A 20,464-nucleotide genomic window follows, 5' to 3' on the forward strand; every position below is an offset into this window, starting at 1 on the left:
CGAACAGCTTGTGTGCATACTCCAAGTTTCTAGATTTCATGTACAGACTAACAACATAGTTCCCCACATTCAAATGGTGCAAACAACCATCCTTGACCGACTTGGCATGATGAATATCAGGGAGTGAATGGTAACCAGAGTGCTGGAATCTCTGAAACTCGAACGGGTTGGCGCAATAGCGAAAATTATGGATATGCTTCAATAATCTCAGATAAGCCCGGCTCATTTTACAACCCTACCTCTGAGGTAATGATGACCCTGTCATACTCAGTCTCAGTTTGGAGGTGGGAGCAACGTTATCCAGCTTTACTTGTGTCTGCTGATATTAAAGCAGGAATGATGAAAGGAACTCGAGGATTCTGAAGTTCTATGATGAACACTTGCAGCTTTCAATTACGGTAGCTCTTTTGTTTAGGATTACAACTCATAATTTTATTCGCAACTTCGTAGTACCCGAGCTTCGTTATGATTTGGAGTTGGAGAAGATTAGCAGCATGCATTATATGGAGTCGTATCCAGCAATTTGAGAGGGGAAAGAGAGAGAGAGAGAGCCGACGAAATGGAGGAGGGATGCGATTGAAATCTCTATATACTAGTAAAGAAAGTGCTAATGTTTTACAACCGAATCAGAAGAATGATCTCTTGTATAACACAACAAAATATGTGGAGAGCATTTCAGGGCTCTTAAGAATCAGGTTAGCACTAGGGTTCAGACTTTATAGAGGAGGATAAAAATAGGAGGACAAAGAGAAGCACAGGAAGAGCAAGCCTCCGACGGTAGCGACCGTCCTTTGGGAGATTTTGGATGCCAACATGCTCCCTCCCACCACAGCCACAGACGTGCAGATGGTATGTCCTAATGTTGCACCTACAGCAACTCCTACTGCATTTTTGTGGGTTGCCAGCTGCAGGATTAAAATAACTGCTTGTTAAAACCAGACTGAAAACCTCATACATACATAAATACTTCAATAGTAATCATGTCCCAACAACCCAACTGAAAAAATAACATGTAGCTTCTTATCAAACCAACAATTATATAAAGCAGCAGTAAAGTGAACTATGAAAAGGGCGCATCTTACAGCGATTGTCGCTATTTGGCTACGATCTCCCCACTCAGCTAAAAATGTTAGAACGAATGACTGCAAAATCAAATATAAGAAATCAAATTATAACAGCTATAGGTGTTGGTGCTATGAGTTGAGATTTCTCAATACAATACAGCTAGCTAATGAATAATATATGGATCATCCGTACACAGTAACAAAACAGAAACCATGACAATAGCAGTAATCATACCTCCAAAAAGATTGGTGTACAAAATCTAGAAAAGAAACGGCGGAAAGTTGTCTTCCCCTGTCCAGACTCAAGTTTCTCTTCTACCTGAATATATCAGGCGCCAACCAAATTTGGAAAATGAACCCAAATTAGACTATAAGAAAAGTGAATTTCAATTTGGAAGCTAATAAATGTTATGGGAGCATATCATAAAAGAAGTAATCATATTTCAGTAAACAAAACAGGCAATCAATTTAGACCAATAAATATGAAACTAAGAGATGAACTCCACTTCTCCTAAATGCATAGTACTTCCACATCCCTCAGCTGGAAGAACACAACTGCAAGGATAATTAGTACAGCTGATTCCTCTATAGTATATCCAGTAAAAAGCAAGGATACTAATCTACCCAATTTCACTGACCTCCTTTATCTGTTACAAAGTTGAACCAAACTTTTTTTTGCAACCTTAAACACTATGAATGATGGTTTTTTAAGGTTCTGAAGACCTCCCCAACAGCAAAAACAGAAGGGAAAGGTACAATTTAATCACGAGGCTTGGTGAAACCTTATTTAATATGATAGATGTGTCAAATCTCATGCCATTCAAAAGCATCACTTCTCAACAAACTTCCATGTAACCAATATTAGTATTATTTTTCCAATGTAAGATCAATAAATATGATCCATAAACCTGATAATTACTAAAGAAAACAGGCATTGTTAACTTTCCATTTTTCTATCTAGAGATCATATATAGACACCAATTCAATAAAGGCCAACACACAAGCATATCGCAAACTGAGAATGACTATAAAATAGACATACTTCTTCTATTTCTTTCTTCTGTGAACCTTTTGGATCAGATCTCCAAGCAATGTAAAGCAACCGCAGCCCGAAAAATAGATAAAGAACTGCAAAGAAAATAGAATTACAATACTTGAGTTCCTTCAGACTATCAACCTGATTCAAAAGTTCCACTAGATCATAGTACTGCAATTTAATAAGCAATAGTTGGATAAAAAAAGATAGAGAGAAAAATGAAACGTAAAAGCCTAGACAATTACAAGGATGCTCATAAAAAATGTAGTCAGGACTTTTTTTCTTTTTTCTGTTTCTTTACAAGAACCAGGACTGGTTTTTAGTTAAACCTTATAACAAGGTTAAACTCTAGTACAGTGATATGAATTGTCTAGCAAGAACTGTGTAAGCTCAGTGTCCTCCTTAATTAATCACACATGTTTTGTAGAAAGAATGTGTCCTCCTTAATTAATCACACATGTTTTGTAGAAAGAATGTGTCCTCTTAGAAGTTAAATGATGAAACATGTACAGAGCATAACAGCAGGAATGAATATCTTTACCTGTAGCTGCACTATTTGTATGCTTCCTTGATATCAAATTTGGCACAATCCTACCAAGTCCGGTGGAAAGTATCTAAATGACACATACAACAACTTAAACCTTAATTACATTGGACTATGAAAGAGCGCGTAAACCATTCCATTACAACACCATGCAAACACCTTAGCTACTGAAACAGCAGAAAGAGAGCAGAGATGCTGAAGGAAAAAGGTTAAAATACTCATTGCATCAATAGAAACAGAAAATTGGCGAACTTACCGTCATTACGACCAGGGCAGAGAGTGCACCAGATAGGACAATTGACTTGGGGTGGCGCATTGCCATAAGAGCTGCTATTATAAATGTTTCATCTCCAATCTAGTAGCAAATTCATCAATTAGGAGAAATGCAGTTCTCATAAGTTGCAACTCGCAAGGCGAACTTTCATCAATAAAACAAGGAATTTTGTGCACGCACCTCACTAACGAGTATCATTGAAAAGCTTGCAACAAAGGCATCGAAAATTCCAAGACCGGAGTCCACATTGAGACCAATAACAACTGAATCGGAGCCATTCTCTCCAAGAGCTTCGAGAAGATTCAAATTAATCTGCCCAAAGATTTGATATATAAATACAGACATCAAACAACAAATTCAAAGAGCAAGTTACTAAATCTTTTATCTACAAAACAGAATTTACCGATACACACCGCCGCAATGCAAGATAAGCTCCCAAAAGCATCAATTATAAACCAAAACCAAAGACTTATTTTCCAAAATAGCATCAAACTAAAATTTCAGATTTGGGGAGCTTCCCCCATTCTAAAACCACTTTTCTAAATTTCTGAAGAACAAAAGTATACATTCACTTTTACACAACATGTATTCAATTAGGTAATATTCATTTCCACACACCCAACTAAAACGACAAGCATTGCATTCACAATCCACAATCCACAATCCTCCTTTTCCTTTCTCAGCAACCAAAAATGTTGTAAGGTAATTATCAAACCTTGCTACGCCGGCCCAGATCTAAGGATCCGCCGGACTCTCGCCTTTGCACCTCAGACTCCTAAATCATAAACCACAGGATCACAATCAGCACATAGAACATCGAATACGGGAGAGTGAGGAAAACACGAATTACCTGAGCAGAAACGGTGGAGGAGAGGAGTAGCAACACTAGGAATGCAATTGGTCGGAAACCCATCACACAACACGAATTCTTCGACTCAGAGAGGTTTTGATTGGAGGACGACGGAATCGGAGCGAAAAGTTTCGCGGGGGATCTAAATCTCGCCTCTGGTTACTGGGATTCTACGTATAGTCTACGACGGAATTATTTTGAAACTGGAGGAGAGATCTGATATTGAGAGAAATAGAGAAGATCTTGCTAAAAGCGAAGATCCCTAAAGAGCTCAAGTAACAAGGATTTCACATATTAAAATACATTTTCTGTCTGAATTCTGAAACCATTGACCCCAGTAAAGCAGCCCCTACACAGTAATAATATCACTAAGCTGCTTTTGTATTTGTGATTAGTGAATCTTCTCAATTCTCATTCTCATTCTAATTCTAATTCTAATTCTAATTCTAATTGTGGGGGGTTATGATCGGAACTATTCATTTTTCACCAAACAATTTGTATTTATATTTTAGATTTTCAATATTAAAAAAGAAGTTCACTATTTGATTTTGAGTCGCGAAAGTAAACTTTGACATAATTCAAACATCTCATAGTTATTTCATCGTGTTAATCATACCTAACATTGCTAAATTCAATCATATTTTTAGTCAGGTTTGCTTTTCAATGTCGTTCACATTACAATATTCTTGATAAGCTGGCTAATTGTTGAGATTCAAGGTGAAAACATATCGTAAGATCTTAAACCCACTCTATATGATTGGAGTTAGAGATATGAAATAGTGATAACTGGGATAAATTGTTTTAGCTCGAGGCTCAAGCCCTATATGATTGGAGTTGAAGCAAGAGTTATCAGCCTAGGTATACATGATATGCTCTATACTCTTAGCTAAATGACTTGGGTTCAAATTGATCCATTTATAATGCCCTATAAGTATATATAATTTGTTATATACTTTTTGTTAGCTTGTTTGAATATGGGTAAATATAAAATAACAAATTACATATAAGTTATTGACAAAAGATGACTTAACAAATAGATTCTCTAAAGATTGAATTAAACATATAAGGACTAAATCTTACAAATAAGGACAATGTGCTCTCCACTTGCCACATGTCATGAGTTAATTTACTTTTTTACCCTTAACTACTTCTTTTGATTTCTACTCTACACTTGCCACATATCATGAGTTAATTTACTTTTTTATCCTTAACTACTTATTTTGACTTATAATCCCCTCATGTTACTTTTTTTTTCTGAGAATAATCCATTTATGTTACTTTTTTTTTTTCTTGAGAATAATCCATTTATGTTACTTCACAAAACCTCACTCTCCTACTACTCTCATCTCATCATCTAATCCTGCTACTGTACTCATCCAATCCTGCTACTGCACTCATACTCGTCCAGTTCTGCTACTCGTGTTCTGCTACTGCACTCATCATCGCCTAATCTTGCTACTGCACTCATCATCGCCTAATCTTGCTACTGCACTCGTCCAATCCTGCTACTTCACTCATACTCGTCCAGTTCTGCTACTCGTGTTCTGCTACTGCACTCGTCATCACCTAATCCTGCTTCTGCACTCGTCCAATCCTGCTACTGCACTTATACTCGTCCAATCCTGCTACTCGTGTGTTGCTACTGCACTCATCATCACCTAATCCTACTACTGCACTCATACTCGTCCAGTTCTGCTACTGCACTCGTAATCGCCTAATCCTGCTCCTGCACTCGTCCAATCCTGCTACTCGTGTGTTGCTACTGCACTCATCATCACCTAATCCTACTACTGCACTCATACTCGTCCAGTTCTGCTACTGCACTCGTAATCGCCTAATCCTGCTCCTGCACTCGTCCAATCCTGCTACTGCACTCGGCCAATCCTGCTACTACACTCGTCATCGCCTAATCTTGCTTAGGGGTCGTCAACGGGCCGGGCCTTACTATATTTTTAAATAATGGCGGGCCGGGCCGGGCCAGGCTTTATTAAAAATCGAAGGATCCAAGCCCGTCCATAAAAAGCGGGCCTTGCGGGCTTTTTCGGGCCGGGCCGAGCTTGGCCTTGCGGGCTTTATTTATAAATAAATATTTAAAGACACAATTATTTTTTTTTTAATCAAGCTTTGGAAATTCATTGGATAATGATCAAATACAACCAAAGATAACAGATCTATGATTCTATATTGTACCAAAAAAAATCTATATTTATATATAGATACTAATTTATTGATAAATACATTTTTAAAAACACTAAATTTTTATAAATCTATATTTATACATCATACACTCCAAAGAGCAACATATAGCAATTCAAAGAAAATGAGAAAACCGACCGTTGGATGTGATTATTACAATAAATTATACTTGTGGTTAAAAATTTAGTCAATTTCACCATAGTTTCGAACCCGATTGGATTAGTCAACCGTAGTCACTTGCATGTTTTCTTGGTTGACTGATGGCATGATGACCGCAAAACTTGTTTATTTTTTTACATCACGTTTGTAAATATTTCATCGATGGATGTGCGTGGACATAAGATAAAAAATTCAATTTTAATTACATATACATTGGCCTATACCAATTTGCCTCTTAAATTTGTATGACTTGTACATTGCATTTAAATTGTTGAGGTTCATTCTAAAGCAAACATGAAGTGGAAAATGAATTTGGAAAAACCAACCGTTTGATGGAGAGATTGTAATATTTTATGGTGGTTGTAAAAAATTTTCCTTTCAAATTCGATCAACTAGGTCAAACCTAGTTACTCTTATAAACCTATATTTATATATCACACACTCCAAAGAGAAACCTCTATCAATTCAAAGAAAATGGGAAAACCGGCTGTTGGATGTGATTATTACAATAAATTATGAGTGTGGTTAAAAATTTAGGCAATTTCACCATAGTTTCGAACCCGATCGGATTGGTCAACTGTAGTCACTTGCATGTTTTCTTGGTTGACCGATGGCGTGATGACCGCAAAACTTGCTTTTTTTTTTACATCACATTTGTAAATATTTCATCGATGGATGTGCGTGGACATAAGATAAAAATTTCAATTTTAATTACAAATACATTGGCCTATACCAATTTGCCACTTTAAAGTTGTATGACTTATACATTACATTTAAATTGTTGAGGTTCATTCTAAAGCAACCATGAAGTGGAAAATGAATTTGGAAAAACCAACCGTTTGATAGAGATATTGTAATATTTTATGGTGGTTGTAAAAAATCCAGCCAATTTGGTTCCCGTTTTGAATTCGATCAACTAGGTCAAACCTAGTTACTCTTATAAACCTATATTTATATATTACACACTCCAAAGAGCAACCTCTATCAATTCAAAGAAAATGGGAAAACCGGCCGTTGGATGTGATTATTACAATAAATTATGAGTGTGGTTAAAATTTAGTCAATTTCACCATAGTTTCAAACCCGATCGGATTGGTCAACCGTAGTCGCTTGTATGTTTTCTTGATTGACCGATGGCGTGATGACCGCAAAACTTGCTTATTTTTTTACATCACGTTTGTAAATATTTCATCGATGGATGTGCGTGGACATAAGATAAAAATTTCAATTTTAATTACAAATACATTGGCCTATACCAATTTGCCTCTTTAAAGTTGTATGACTTAAAGAAAAGTCATAGCAGAACCGCCTTCACTTAAATTGCTATAAATCCTTATAGAAAAGTCGGAATCGCAAACCGTAAAATTTTTCAGAAACTAGACACATGGGGCTTTCCGTGAATATAGGGTACAGCTCTTAATTACATCTAAGCAGTTCCCAGTAATTCAGCAAAATTAGGTGTTCTGCACAACAGTCTCGTTCAAGCTGAACTGCCTTCACTTAAATTGCCATAACTCCTTCTAGAAAAGTCGGAATCACAAACCGTAAAATTCCTCATAAACTAGACACATGGGGCTTTCCGTGCATATAGGGTACAACTCTTAATTACATCCAAGCAGTTACCAGTAATTCAGCAAACTTAGGTGTTCTGCACAAAAGTTTCTGTATTACAGATTCTCGTTCAAGCTGAACTGCCTTCACTTAAATTGCCATAACTCCTTCTAGAAAAGTCGGAATCACAAACCGTAAAATTTCTCAGAAACTAGACACATGGGGCTTTCCGTGCATATAGGGTACATCTCTTAATTACATCCAAGAAGTTCCCAGTAATTCAGCAAACTTAGGTGTTCTGCACAACAGTTTCTGTATTGCAGATTCTCGTTCAAGCTGAACTGCCTTCACTTAAATTGCCATAACTCCTTCTAGAAAAGTCGGAATCACAAACCGTAAAATTCCTCAGAAACTAGACACATGGGGCTTTCTGTGCATATAGGGTATATCTCTTAATTACATCCAAGAAGTTCCCAGTAATTCAGCAAAGTTAGGTGTTCTGCACAACAGTTTCTGTATTACAGATTCTCGTTCAAGCTGAACTGCCTTCACTTAAATTGCCATAACTCCTTCTAGAAAAGTCGGAATCACAAACCGTAAAATTACTCAGAAACTAGACACATGGGGCTTTCCGTGCATATAGGTTACAGCTCCTAATTCTATCCGAGCAGTTCCCAGTAATTTAGCGAATTTGGGTGTTCTGCACAAGAGTTTCTGTGTTATTTATATAATATTTTTTATTTGCGGGCTTTTACGGGCCGGGCCGGGCCGGGCTTTTGGCCCTGCGGGCCTCTATCGGCCCACGGGCTAAATGATGACCCCTAATCCTGCTACTGCCTTCGTACTCGTGTTCTACTACTGCACTCGTAATCGCCTAGGGTAGCCATCAGATGCTCAAATATGTCATCTCTCCTCTTTTTCGTGTGTAGCAAATCTCTGAAATTATATGTTACCAGGGTGTTAGAATTGTTCTGATATATAACCAGTTAGGAACGATATTATTGGTTAAAGTACTGAAACTCATTTATTTCTATGCCAAACTGAAACTCATTTATTTCTATGCCAACCAGTATCAATAATATACATCACCGTCACTAGGGCTGTCAATTCCGACACGACCCGATAACACGACTCGAAACCCGCACGAAATAAAGCGGGTTGAACCCGCACGATTAAAAAGCGGGTCGGCGATGGGTTAACCCTCCATGACCCATTTAATAAATGGGTCGGCCACGGGTCAACCTGCCAACACGAAGTGAACCCGTCTAACCCGATTGTGCTATGTTTCTTCTTGAAATTTTGGACGTTCGGAGTATTTGATCATAATATTAAACAATTTGAAATATTTCGCTTTTTAATTATTAGATTTAATTATTTATGAATTATATATAATTATTTATATTATTCGTTTTGTGGAGTTTTTAGTGAATTTAATTAATTTATGATTTTTTTTAGTTAAATGGGTGCCATTGTTAAAGTTTAAATGAGTCATTTTATCTAATAAGGCACGACTTATTTATTAAATGGGTTAAGCGGGTTGAAAACGGGTAACCCGTTTAATAAACAGGTTGGGTTTGGGTTTAAATTTTTGACACGATTATTAAATGGGTTGGGTTTGGGTTTATATCTTGCGACACGACAAATACCTTGACCCGACACGACCCATTGACAGCCCTAACCGTCACCAATCAATTCATAATTCAATATTCCTGGGCTCACAAAATTCATGGAGTTATCAAAAAGCATTAAAAGATGGCCAAATTACCTCTTACAATCCCACATCTTATCAGTGAGATCTTCTAGTTGCTGGCTCTGCCTATTCGAGTCCTTGATCTTCTCCACCTTCTGAAACCTATTCCTGCCACAAATCCAAACACACCACCATCAAACCCTCAAAAACTCTACAATTAAACACAATCCAAATCCAAAACTCGAAATTGCTTACGATAACACGCGAAAGACGTCGGCGATCTGGCAGTCGATCTCCGCCAGCTCCTCGTTGATTGCAGATAACGGATCCATCTTGTTTATACAAAAACACTAATCCAATCTCACCAAAATCCTTCAGATCATCACAACCCTCAGATCCTCACACTCGCGAGATCTTCAACTCCCCGATCCAAGCAGCTCCGAAAACTCGAACCAGAACCCGAACAGATATCAGATCGAAGCGATGCAGGTTACGCCGGAGACAGAGGAGACCAGAAACGAAGGGTTTGATCTGAGAAAGGATCTTTGGTTATAATAATAAGGGTTAAATACTGTTTAGCCACTGTACTTTGCCTCTCTCATCGTTTCAGTCTCTGACATTCTAATTTAATCTAAAAACTCCCTGACCTCACAATTTCCTTCCAATATGTCCATTCCGCGTCAAATTAGGAGTTGGCCTTGGGTGAAATGTCCAATATACCCCTATGTTATTTCTTTTTCCTTTTTAATTTCTTTTTTTTCTTTTTTTTTCTTTTTCCTTTTTAATTTTTTTCCTTTTTTTTTCTTTTTCCTTTTTAATTTCTTTTTTCTTTTTCCTTTTTAATTTCTTTTTTCCTTTTTTTTTTTTCTTTTCATTCTGCCTACTTTCTCCTTCCTCAACCCACCAATCCCATTCCGATCAAACTCCACAACCCATCTGTTTCTCTCCCCAAATTGAAACCAAACCCAGTAAAGACCTAGCTTGGCGGTGTATAGATGGACATCGAGCAAAAGCAATAGGCTAGGAGCTGATCGATCACTTCTTCACCTTCTCTGAAGCCATCTCCCTCCGTTGTCTCTTAGCGGATCCGCCCTCGTCTCCATTGTCGCCGACACCATCTCTCAAACATAAGCAGATCCCAATCAGCTCGGAAATTCGCCGCTCAACCACTCCCCTCTTGTTTTCACAGCCTACTTCTTTCTCTCCCACTCAAATCTCACTTTCTCTCTCCACATCAGGCCTCAATTTGAAAACTTTTCACTGAAAACTACCATTTTTTCAGACTTTGAGGTTTTTGGGTCTTGCTCAAAATGGTGATTTGGATTTTGGGTCTGGTTGAAATGGTGGTTTTTGATGGCCAAGTTGACCAAAACTAGAAGTGAAGAAGAAGAATAGTGATGGAAAAGAAAAATGGCCGCCGGCGTGGAGAACAATAATTGGGATTTCGGGTCGATCTGGATTGGTTCGCCGACGTGGCGCTACTGATGCAGCATGATATGATGGTCATTAAAAAGGAAAAAGGAAAAAAAAAAAGAAAAAAGGAAAAAAAAAAAGGAAAAAAAAGAAAAATAAAAAAAGGAAAAAGAAATAAAAAAGAAAAAAAGAAAAATAAAAAAAGGAAAAAATAAATTAAAAAGGAAAAAGAAAAAAGAAATTAAAAAGGAAAAAGAAAAAAAAGGAAAAAAAGAAATTAAAAAGGAAAAAGAAATAACAGAGGGGTATATTGGACATTTCACCCAAGACAAACTCCTAATTTAACGCGGTAGGGACCTATTAGAGGGAAATTGTGAGATCAGAGAGTTTTTAGATTAAATTAGGATGTCAGGGACTGAAACGATGAGAGAGGCAAAGTACATGGACTAAACAGTATTTAACCATAATAATAATGATGAGAGAATAGAAGAGAGACTCATCGTGATTTACAGATAAATCAATTTTGGATTTTTTTGGTTTTTTAGAGGTTTGGGGTCAGTGACATACGCGTAAATATTTCATCAAACTGAGCATTTTGGTCATTTTTTAATTAAAATTGGGAGTCAGACTTGCATCATTTGGCTTTTAGGCTTGGGCTCATCTTATTTGTATAAATCTTTTTGAAAGTGAGTTTTCTGTATTTACATCTTTGGTCATGTGCTACTATGTAATTTTCTATAAAATTTTCTAAATATAAAAAACTCAAAAAATATAAAAGTTGTACATAATAATGTATTTGGTAAAACATGTTGCACTACCTTTTTTGTTTAGGTAGTTTGTTGTTGTTTAGTTTCTTTTTCCAGTAGCAATAATGTAATTTAAGTGGTCGATCTGTCCTCACGATATCACACCAGTGATCTAGTGTTGAAAAGAACTACACCTGCAGGATGCATCTCTTATCATTTTCCTTCACTAGTTGCAAGGTGGGGACGACTTGAGCATATATGTTTTCTCCAGAGTTCTGATCCATAACTCGGTTGGAACATAAGTTCTTTGTGTTGGGTACCAGCGCTTTCTTTCCAACTTTGTTGGCAATTTTGCCGGATTATTGGTCATCTTTGATGCCTCATGGTGTACAAGAGAAGTTACAACTCCTATTCTTTTTTGTATTGATGATGATAAATTCAGAACCTCAGACCCTGTTATTTAGTCATAAGTAGGCCTTATGGCTCTGGATTGTAACGCTTTTCTACTTGTAGTTTTACTTTCTTATTTAATGGAATGAAATCTCATTTATGTGAAAAAAAAATTAAAAAAATAAAATAAAATAGAAAAACGAGTAAGATTTTGGAAGAGAGGCAGGCTAGAGGTTATGGAAAGTTACCATATTTGATCGAGGAAACGATGGGCTGCTAAAGATAGATAGGAGGAAGAAACGACAAGTGCAAGTCGTCCACATAGCTCTGTGCTTTTGTCCTTGTCATAAATCAAAATGCCCAGTTGCCCGTCCAATCATGTGTGCCCAACCCACCAATCGAAGACTACCTTCCGCCACTCCGGCCCCCCCACTTCAAACGCCAACTTCTCTTCCTTCCACTCCCGCTTTTACTCTCTCCACATTTTCCAATCTTTTGACCTGAATGAAATGCCAGAGTGCCAGGCATCCAAAAAGCCATCAAGTCCCATTGCATGGCATAGAAATAGGAAAATTTTGACATCTTTTGCTCTTGCTGCAGCGGCACCTAGATCTGGTTTTTGCAGGGCTACCAGTATTGCTACCTGTTATGGCTCAACAGAACCACATATTCAGTTCGTCTATCATCTATTTTTGGGTAGAAATATTCATCCTTTTTCCCTTCGTTCATTTTTGCAATTTTGCCATTTGGTTCAATGGTTGGAAAGCAATATAGATGGCTACCCTTTCTTTCTTTGTTTCTTTCTTTCTTTCTTTTGTGATGTCACTAGAATTGACCAAATACCATTAAATTTTCAAGATGTTTCTTTTTAGTAGTTTAACTTTAAGCATGACTTGCTTTCTTCTTGGTTGAATTAATTGCCAACAAGGTTATAGTAACACTAATTATAAAAAAAAAAGTAACACTTCATAAATAACTAGGATTAATTAGTTTTCTTACTACACAATTCTCTTCGTTCGTTTGATCACCACATTTTAGGTTACACAATTCTCATGTCCGTTACAATTTTTGTCCAATCGCTACAATTTCAAACTAGACAAGTTGTTTATCTGTTACAATCCTCGATCAAATTGCCACAATGTCAGACAACACAATTCATTTATCAGTTACAATCTTTGATCCAATCGCCACATTTCAGATTACACAATTCGTTTATTAGTTACGATTCTCAATTGAATCACTCCATTTAAGATTGCACAATTCGTTTATATGTTACAATCTTGAGTCCAGTACCCATAATTTCATATTACACATACGTTAGGACATGTGTAATGTAAATGTGACATGTGTATATACAAACTTTAATATTGTAACCGTATATTGTGACGCGCACAGTTAATAGTGTTTTTTGTTTATAATTGTCAACACGAATTCATCATACCACAATAATTTATTGCACTAAAGATTAAATTAGTGCACTCATGCGTCAACTACAGCTGCATGCTTAACTTACTCTTATTCTAAGCATGTTGCTTAGTGTATAAGAATAAAATTCCGACCATTGCCTGCACTACATAACTCTAGAACTGAGAATGTAACGTCCCATATTATTATTTTGGTGTAATCGTCCCATATTATTATTATTATTCTGGAAATTAAACAGAAACACAAATTCACCAAAAATAAAAAATCAGAATTAAAGAAAAAGGAAAAAGAGAAGTTACTGGAAAATGTAAAGAAATCAGCTGGAAATAGTAAAAGCAGTTATACGAAGCGGTCCGAGTTTCTGGTATCTGGTTTGCCAAAGGGCTCACTCGCAGCCCGGTGAGCAAGAGCTACTCGCCTCTAGGCGGCACCACGTGTCGTTTAAAAATTAGTTTAGGCATTGACGTCGAGTAGGAAAAGCTAAAGTAGCAATAAGCAGAGCGAAAAGGTGGCGCAGCCGAAGCACGCGTGGTGCAGAGAGCGCGAGTATAGAAACGAGCCTAGTCGCGCGGGTGGGATAGTGTGTTTGGTCCGTTAATTTCCAAAACGCGGGTGAAAAAGCTGTCTGGTTGAGAAGATGGTTGGTTTTTATTCCTCTCCTCGTTTTTGTGGAGAGGAGAACACACCGCTCCTCTCTCTCTCTCTCTAGAAATCCTCAAACACTTTCTCTCTCTAACGCTTTTGTTTCTGAGAGAACTGTTATTGGTGTTTGGTTCGTGTTTCTGGTTCTGGTTGGGACTTCGGTTGGGAGTTTCAGATAGTGTTTGATCGGAAGAAGGGAATTGGCTAGAGTGACAGGTAGGTGGGTGGGTGAGGGGAGCAGGGTGAAAGTGTGAGTGAGTGAGTGAATGAATGAATGGGAATTCTGGTGACGTTTTGTTACAGTGACGGCTCGGTGATGCTTCCTCTGTCTGACTGACGACGCACAGCCAATAATCAAATGGACTTCGATGCCGGAATTCCCATGTCCCGTGCTACCGCCGCGCCTGTGACCGACGACGCCTCCTCACTGTCACCGCAAGGTTCCTCTCTCTCTCTCTCTCTCTCTATGCATTTCATTTTCTCACAACGTTGTGTCCCGTTTGGTTACTCACTGTCTCTGCTTTCCCCATTGTTGTTTTGGTGTTGCTTGTTTTTCAATCTATGTCGATCGATGCGATTGTGAATTTGTGAATTGTCCTTTCTGCCACTATCCTTGCCTTGAATCTTTTTCAGTCTCACCAATTCCGATTCCCGGCGCTGCAATTTCTGCATGTTTCTCTTGATTTTGACCAAAAACGTCTTCTTCTTCTTCTCCTCTATTTTTGTTTTAATTATTATAATATTCTTTATTAATTATTGCCCTGTTTCTGGAATGCTGTTTTGCATTGGTTTTGTTTTTAATTCTCGTGCAATTCTTTCTGTGTTTCGGATGATTTTTAAGCGTTCAATTGCTTGCTATGTGCAGGACTTTAGTTGTTATTAATGCAATAACTTATCCGGTAAGATTTGAGATATGAGGATTGATGAGTATTGAAAATTGTGATTATAAAAACAGTTTAGATGAAACGTAATCTTGACAATCTCCAAATATATGAGCTTTGGCAAGTTTCTTTAGCTGCAAGCAGTGAATTTAAGTGCAGGTTTAAGCCACAATGTCTTTTCTTTAGTTGTCTTTTTTTCTAAGGTGCGGCCGGGAGTAGGATATCACACAATGCAGGAGGAAATCAACTTTTCAAAAATATTCCTTTCCTTTGATTCTTGATAAGTATGCATCATACAGTGTGATTAACTTACACAATGTTATTTCAGATGCAATGTGGCAAATGAATTTGAGATCAAGTGAATCAATGGAACCTGGACCCTATCCTGAGCGAGCTGGAGAGCCAGATTGCTCTTATTACATCAGAACAGGCCTCTGTAGATTTGGGGCAACATGTCGCTTCAATCATCCTCCTAACCGAAAGCTGGTATAGTTACAGCATGTATAACAAGTTTTTATGATCCAAGGATTAATGTCATAATTTGATGCATTCAATTTGAAAGTAGTTGTGAATAGACTACTGGTTGTTAGTGATATGTTTCTTTTGCTATCAAATTGTTTCTTTTTTTCTAGGTTTTACTCTTCTTTATTTTTTCTTTCTTTCCTCAAAGTTTGTTTTCTAAAATTGGCTCAAAACCTTAAACTTGAGATTTTTCTCATGTCTTGGCTCTAATATCCATAAGTTTATAACATCCTTTGTAAACAGCTTCCTGATACTTCCCCGGTTTCCCTCCCAGATTTGCTTCCTTAGGTAGATTGTTTTTGTAGACATTTATACACAAATAGCATGCACAAAAATAAGGAAGTACCCCACTCTGTGTGAGTAGATTCATTATTTGAAGTTAGAGACTTGGAGGCTTGGATGCTGAGTTTAAGAGTATAAGACATTCTAATTGTGTGGCCTGTAAACTAACATGCTGTTTGGAGGGCAATGTTCATGTACTAATGTATCTCACGTCAAGCCTTTTCGTGTTGAAGCTTGGTTCTAATGTTTATAATTTTGATGGAATTCTCAATTGAAATTCTATTATAACGAGGTGTGTTTATTGCCAGGCTATTGCCACTGCAAGAATGAAGGGGGAGTTCCCAGAAAGAATTGGACAACCTGAATGCCAGGCATGTATCTTTGTGAACGTTTGTTGTTGTGACATGTGACTTGTGCAATATATTGAGTGTTTATCTTCTCATTTTATTGTGGTTTGACATACTAATATGTTGGTCGAACTGCCCTCCAGTATTACCTGAAGACAGGAACTTGCAAGTTCGGAGCGACATGCAAGTTTCATCATCCTAGAGACAAGGCAGGAATTGCTGGAAGAGTTGCCTTAAATATCTTAGGCTATCCACTTCGACCGGTTCGATCTTCTGTTTACCTCTCACTCATTATGACTGGGTTTTGCACATTTTCATCTCTTTAGTAAGAAGCAAAGTTTATTTGCTCAACTTGAATGCTAAATATTTAATTAGGTTGTTTGGGTGCATATGGACAGATAGTGACGAAAAAAGAACATTAGGTAGAAGACACTAAATTATGATAAAAGAATCATACAGATGCTACAACAAAACTATTATGTAATATTATGAAGTCTTCCCATTTCTGTCTTGTGATGTTTGGACTTTGGAGGGCAGGGGGTTTCCATATTAGCTGTATATTTGAATATTTTATTAATTTATGTAGAACATTTATCATTGTTCATGTGTTCAGGCATCTTATAGACCTGCAATGCCTATCACCTAACTGATTTGGAGACTGCTCTTCTGTAGGTGTGTTGTGCATCATTTTGGTCCAAAGGATAGTTATTTTAACTTCTTTGCTCTTTCTTTCTTGCAGAATGAGGTTGAATGTGCATATTATCTACGAACTGGACAATGCAAGTTTGCAAGCACTTGTAAATTCCACCATCCACAACCTACTAATATGATGGTTTCATTAAGTGGTTCTCCTGTATATCCTACTGTTCAATCTCCAACTACACCTGGTCAGCAGTCATACCCGGGAGGAGTTACAAACTGGTCAAGAGCATCTTTTATTCCCAGTCCGCGTTGGCAAGGTCCATCAAGTTATGCTCCTCTTATTGTTCCTCAGGGAGTGGTATCAGTCCCGGGATGGAGCCCATACAGTGTAAGCTTTATCACAGCCTTTGGTACAAAACGTTTTGATGCAGTTGTTATAGTGTTTAATGGCAAGTTAGGGTGCAATTAGTTATTGTTTGTCTCTAAATAGAACAGTCTGCATTTTTTTGATTGCATTCTTTTTTAAAGTCCTTACGCAGAAGCTTTTGAGTTCAATTTTTTATGAGCACTGAGAAATTCGAAACATGCTTATTGGATGGTAATGTTTCCAGGGCCAGGTCGGCTCCATTTCAACTTCAGAGGGGCAGCAGCAAACAATAGGAAATAGTCAGGTTTATGGAACTCCACGCCAACGTGAACCGGAAAATTCAGGATCTCAAGGGGCCTTTTCTTCATACCGGTCTGGCTCCATTCCTGTAGGGTTCTATGCATTGCAGAGGGAAAATGTATTTCCTGAGAGACCTGGCCAACCAGAGTGCCAGTTTTACATGAAGACAGGTGATTGTAAGTTTGGTGCGGTTTGTAGGTTCCATCATCCTAGGGAGCGATTAATTCCTGCTCCAGATTGTGTTTTGAGTCCAATAGGCCTTCCTTTGCGACCGGTGAGTTACTTTTGTTGACGGTTTTGGTTAAGATAAATAATAAGCATCTTTTAACCTTGAGGTATGGTTTTCAACAGGGAGAACCTTTGTGCATCTTTTATTCTCGTTATGGTATCTGTAAGTTTGGTCCGAGTTGCAAGTTTGACCACCCTATGGGTATCTTCACTTATAACCTTTCTGCTTCATCTTCGGCTGAGAGCCCTGGGCGGCGTTTGTTGGGGTCGACATCAGGCACCACTTCATTAAATTTATCATCAGAAGGTCTAGTTGAAGCAGGATCAACAAAGCCAAGGAGACTTTCACTATCAGAGCCTAGGCAGATGCCTTCTGCAGATGAAAATATTGACACAGAGGAATGATAGCTGCTCGAAAACAAAACGAGCCAATCCAAATTTAACAGTCATTGGGAAATGATAAACAAGAGTTTATCTGTACATTCATTTCCAATTTCTGGGAGGTTTACAGAAATCATGTCAAGTTGATTATGTCCTGATAATGAATTCAGCTGACAGACTCAACCTTCTGAATTTCACATTGATGCATTGCATTGTATAAAAATCTGCAAATATTGTCACAGTCACATTTGGAAAAAAAAAACCAATGTGAACATTCTCTCCTTCCCAAATCCCAATTTTCTGACTTTGGTGATTTTCTTTGCCCCAGTATAATATGTAAAGCACTTCTTTTTTGCAATATAATGGCCTCCTTCACTTTGAAGGCTAGTCTTCACTATTGTGACCCATGTTTGGAATAGTTCTCTGCATGCTTTTTTCTGTCTCTTGGTTTCGCGACTGATACTTGCATATGCCACACTTGGGATCCGAGTATAAAGCCTTCTGTGCCTCAGAGTTTGAAGGAATGTCAAGAATTTTTTACTTGCAGGAGTGAAGTAGTCAGTCACGGTTCAAGATACCCAGACAGGTCCTGTTTGTAGCCATAAGAATCTTCCAGTGATGTACACATTCTGTTGACTTGTTACCACATATGGACACCACACTGCTATCTCGTAGTCAAAAAAGTGGAGATAGGCATAATTATCCTCACTGCATAGTTCTATTGATCACTATCAGTGTTTCAACTTTCAACTAAGCCTTCAATGACCGAGTCTTTGGAAAGCACTTAAACAAGTCATTTTCCTCACCCAGTATTCGAGAGCTGATGGAGGCTGTCTCTTTTATAGTCTTATACACCGAATTACATATATTAGAGTGAGTATCAAAATAAAGAGAACTGTTCTAATTCATGAGTTTCCCTGCATTTAACACAAAGATAATCAAATTTAATCGAACATCAAAGAATAAGAAACTTCTTCCATTTATTTAGAAATTCGATTACGTGATAGAGGTATATCTTCATGATTTTATTATCTCCCCCATACAATTTTTTTTTTTTTTCAGGGAGGGTTACATACTTGCAAGAGAAAATAAATAAAATGTTCTAATTTGCCACGTGGCAGAAAGCCTCTGAAATTACAAGAGAAGGGTGTAGACAACTGTAGTGCTTCACATAATGACATTCACACAAATGGAAATGGTAGGGCTTTCTATACCTCTATGCTCACCATCACCACCCCAGTAGTCTGTAGACTTCAGAGACCGCTGCAGTGTGTTTGCTTCAACAAAACCCAAAACCACTCCCTTCAGCCTTCATTTTCTGGTTCTTCACCAACCCACCGTAGATAATGCAATACCCATTTGGGAAGCCTCTCAACTTAAACATCACCTAAGCGGTTAAACCCCTCTCAATTTAAACATTTATGATACACCAAATCAAAGCCTCTCAAGAGATGAAGACCCAGCAGTGACCCACTTCACAGCTCACTCTCTTTTCCAAATTCCCATTTAGACTTTTGTCTCAAAAAACTCAAACCAAAGTAAAGCACTACTCCCATCTCAAGAAACCATGATGCCTTCTTCTTATGGGGTCATCCTCTCTCTCATATTGCTGCTCTTTTTGGCTTCTGAGGTCACTAGCACTGAACCAAGCTTAACCCATGTAAGTGTTTATCTTTAGATCCATTTACTCTCACTTGTCAATCAAACTGTTCATTTTTTTTTTCTTTTCTTTCTGGGTTTTTTGATTTGTTGTGAATTGACATGTTTGTTTGTTTTGGTTTTTGAGGCAAATGGGTCTGACAAAGTGGATGAACCACCATTTGTGCCACTGATAGAAGCTGAAAAGTTGAAGACTTTGGTGTTGAATGAGACTAGAAGAAGGTTGAGGAGCTTTCAGATTTGTGCACTGTGTACTTGCTGTGGAGGAGCTAAAGGTCTTTGCTTGCCTTCTCCTTGTTGCTATGCAATCAATTGCAACATTCCCAACAGGCCCTTTGGTTTCTGTTCTTTCACTCCCAAGACCTGTAATTGCTTTGGATGCCATTACTAACTCTCTTTCTCTATATTTTTATAAGTTCTATAATTTATATTGTTTAGTTTGGGGCAATCTTGATTTTGCTGTTGGAGTCTGGATGGAAAAGAATATCTGTTCTCCATTTCTTTGTTTATAAGTTCTGAAATTTTAGTGTTTTTATTTCTTAAGGGGTGCTATTTCCAGGTTAGCTTTTTTCCTATTCTAGTGGGATTTTTTTTTTCATGATTCTTTTTTTGGTGGAATAAGCAATGCCTGGAGATAGCACATTGCCAAGCTTAGCATAAGTTCTGAGGTATTTGGGGAAACATTGTCATTGTTAATGGAGCTATTGGGGATGTTATGATATTTTATTGATCTTTCAAAAGAATATATTAATGCAAGTGCTTAGTAGAGCTTCTGTGACACTCATCACAAGGATCAAGATTCAAGTTCTCTATAATTAATAATGTGCTGTTGGATACTTTGCATGCTTAATTATTAATTTGCACTGGTGGGATGT

The 20,464-nt window shown here is 37.7% G+C and overlaps 2 protein-coding genes across 3 annotated transcripts; one reads left to right on the forward strand and one right to left on the reverse strand.

Annotated features, from left to right (window-relative positions):
- Positions 1–560: 560 nt before the first annotated feature.
- On the reverse strand, positions 561–4,164 carry LOC133722136 (GDT1-like protein 4). 2 transcript variants are annotated; one of them, XM_062148959.1, is made up of 9 exons: positions 3,769–4,162; positions 3,634–3,693; positions 3,099–3,230; positions 2,901–2,999; positions 2,642–2,714; positions 2,107–2,192; positions 1,300–1,383; positions 1,083–1,142; positions 561–905 (listed from the first exon to the last, which is right to left on the reverse strand). In XM_062148959.1, the coding sequence occupies exons 1-9, from the start codon at positions 3,829–3,831 to the stop codon at positions 717–719; spliced, it is 846 nt and encodes a 281-aa protein (XP_062004943.1). In that variant the 5' UTR covers positions 3,832–4,162; the 3' UTR covers positions 561–716. The 2 variants fall into 2 exon arrangements, with proteins under 2 accessions (XP_062004943.1, XP_062004944.1); XM_062148960.1 differs by lacking the exon at positions 3,634–3,693 and having other exon boundaries at positions 3,769–4,164.
- A 9,832-nt stretch (positions 4,165–13,996) lies between these two features.
- Positions 13,997–18,324, forward strand: LOC133721117 (zinc finger CCCH domain-containing protein ZFN-like). The gene is made up of 7 exons (XM_062147644.1): positions 13,997–14,420; positions 15,190–15,347; positions 15,974–16,036; positions 16,156–16,275; positions 16,752–17,042; positions 17,266–17,595; positions 17,673–18,324. The coding sequence occupies exons 1-7, from the start codon at positions 14,339–14,341 to the stop codon at positions 17,952–17,954; spliced, it is 1,326 nt and encodes a 441-aa protein (XP_062003628.1). The 5' UTR covers positions 13,997–14,338; the 3' UTR covers positions 17,955–18,324.
- The last annotated feature ends 2,140 nt before the right edge of the window (positions 18,325–20,464 follow it).

Source organism: Rosa rugosa, chromosome 7, assembly GCF_958449725.1.
Source record: "Rosa rugosa chromosome 7, drRosRugo1.1, whole genome shotgun sequence".
Classification (NCBI taxonomy): Eukaryota; Viridiplantae; Streptophyta; class Magnoliopsida; order Rosales; family Rosaceae; genus Rosa; species Rosa rugosa.

What these genes read in the sequence shown, in the direction of transcription:
- LOC133722136 (XM_062148959.1), bottom strand. Translation starts at nt 3,831, where the DNA reads ATGGGTTTCCGACCAATTGCATTCCTAGTGTTGCTACTCCTCTCCTCC. An exon ending in CCTCCACCGTTTCTGCTCAG is followed by an intron (nt 3,694 to 3,768) that starts GTAATTCGTGTT and finishes TTTATGATTTAG; the next exon opens with GAGTCTGAGGTGCAAAGGCG. An exon ending in TACAAATAGTGCAGCTACAG is followed by an intron (nt 2,193 to 2,641) that starts GTAAAGATATTC and finishes TTTTCTTTGCAG; the next exon opens with TTCTTTATCTATTTTTCGGG.
- LOC133721117 (XM_062147644.1), top strand. Translation starts at nt 14,339, where the DNA reads ATGGACTTCGATGCCGGAATTCCCATGTCCCGTGCTACCGCCGCGCCT. An exon ending in TTGGACAACCTGAATGCCAG is followed by an intron (nt 16,037 to 16,155) that starts GCATGTATCTTT and finishes ACTGCCCTCCAG; the next exon opens with TATTACCTGAAGACAGGAAC. An exon ending in TAGGCCTTCCTTTGCGACCG is followed by an intron (nt 17,596 to 17,672) that starts GTGAGTTACTTT and finishes GGTTTTCAACAG; the next exon opens with GGAGAACCTTTGTGCATCTT.